General features: G+C 39.0%; 1 protein-coding gene across 1 annotated transcript; it reads left to right on the top strand.

The window, feature by feature from the left end:
• Positions 1–306: 306 nt before the first annotated feature.
• Positions 307–912, top strand: SARC_16811 (hypothetical protein; the record flags this gene model as incomplete). Its single annotated transcript, XM_014289086.1, has 2 exons — positions 307–315; positions 826–912. Coding segments are annotated over 2 exons (96 nt in total), but the record flags the coding sequence as incomplete, so codon positions are not given.
• Positions 913–1,000: the final 88 nt, after the last annotated feature.

Here is a 1,000-nt window from a genome sequence, read left to right as displayed (position 1 = left end):
ACATCATACACATACATATATACATGTTAAATGGGAAGCATAGATCCTAACTTTATCCAGATGTAGCTCTACGCTGACGCTGTAGGCATGAGAACATCTACGTTTTTTTAGTAAGGCCGGAAGCATGCAGATGCACTCAAATACTATAGACACGTATGTATGTAGATATACACACACACATATATATATATATATATGTATATATATATATATATAACTACATCAGCATATAGATGTACACTTATCGATGTACACTGCATATATCTCTTAGTTTATTTGACGTAAAAGTTTAGCAAAGCTGGGTATATGAATAAGGTATGTATCACGACTGTTCCGTAAACTATATCATTTTCCCGTGTTTCTATCTGTAGATGCATATGTATGGACCTCCCTGTGGTGAAGCTAGAGTGTGTGAGCATCCGTTTACGTAGTTTTCTCACCTCCGCAGATGTAGGTAGAACTAAGGAGGGTACGTTTATATATATCCAGGTCGTATCCCATGCCTGATTAATGTGTAGATATATACATGTATATATATATGTGTGCGTGTGTGTGTGTGATATCTGTCCTAAATTCAGTGTGCTGCATGGTCTATATCGGCTAGCTACTCCAATTACGCACGTAAAACTTATTGTGGTACGTTTATATATATAGCCTAGACCACATCCCATGCTTAGTTATGTTGTTTAACGCAAATCCCTGCATAGCTGTACAGAAGTGTGCATATGTGTGTGTGCCCTCTGTCTCGCCTTGTTTCGTATTATGCCCATTCTTTATATCGGCTACCTACTTACCATTCACATCTTGATACAACTTGTCACGCAGGACGGTACCATGGCTGAGAAAGGGGGTACACAAGCACCCATACCAACCCATGCAGTAGATCCTCAGCACTCACCTCTGGATCTGTCGGTAAGAATACGCCCAACGCTGAGTACAAAGAACAGAACATAGTTGTATCATCTTCACATGTAAACATATGTATGTATGTATGTATGTA

Source organism: Sphaeroforma arctica (genome assembly GCF_001186125.1).
Source record: "Sphaeroforma arctica JP610 unplaced genomic scaffold supercont1.8951, whole genome shotgun sequence".
Classification (NCBI taxonomy): domain Eukaryota; class Ichthyosporea; order Ichthyophonida; genus Sphaeroforma; species Sphaeroforma arctica.
The sequence above is the reverse complement of the archived record's forward strand: the minus strand, read 5'-3'. Positions and strand labels throughout refer to the sequence as shown.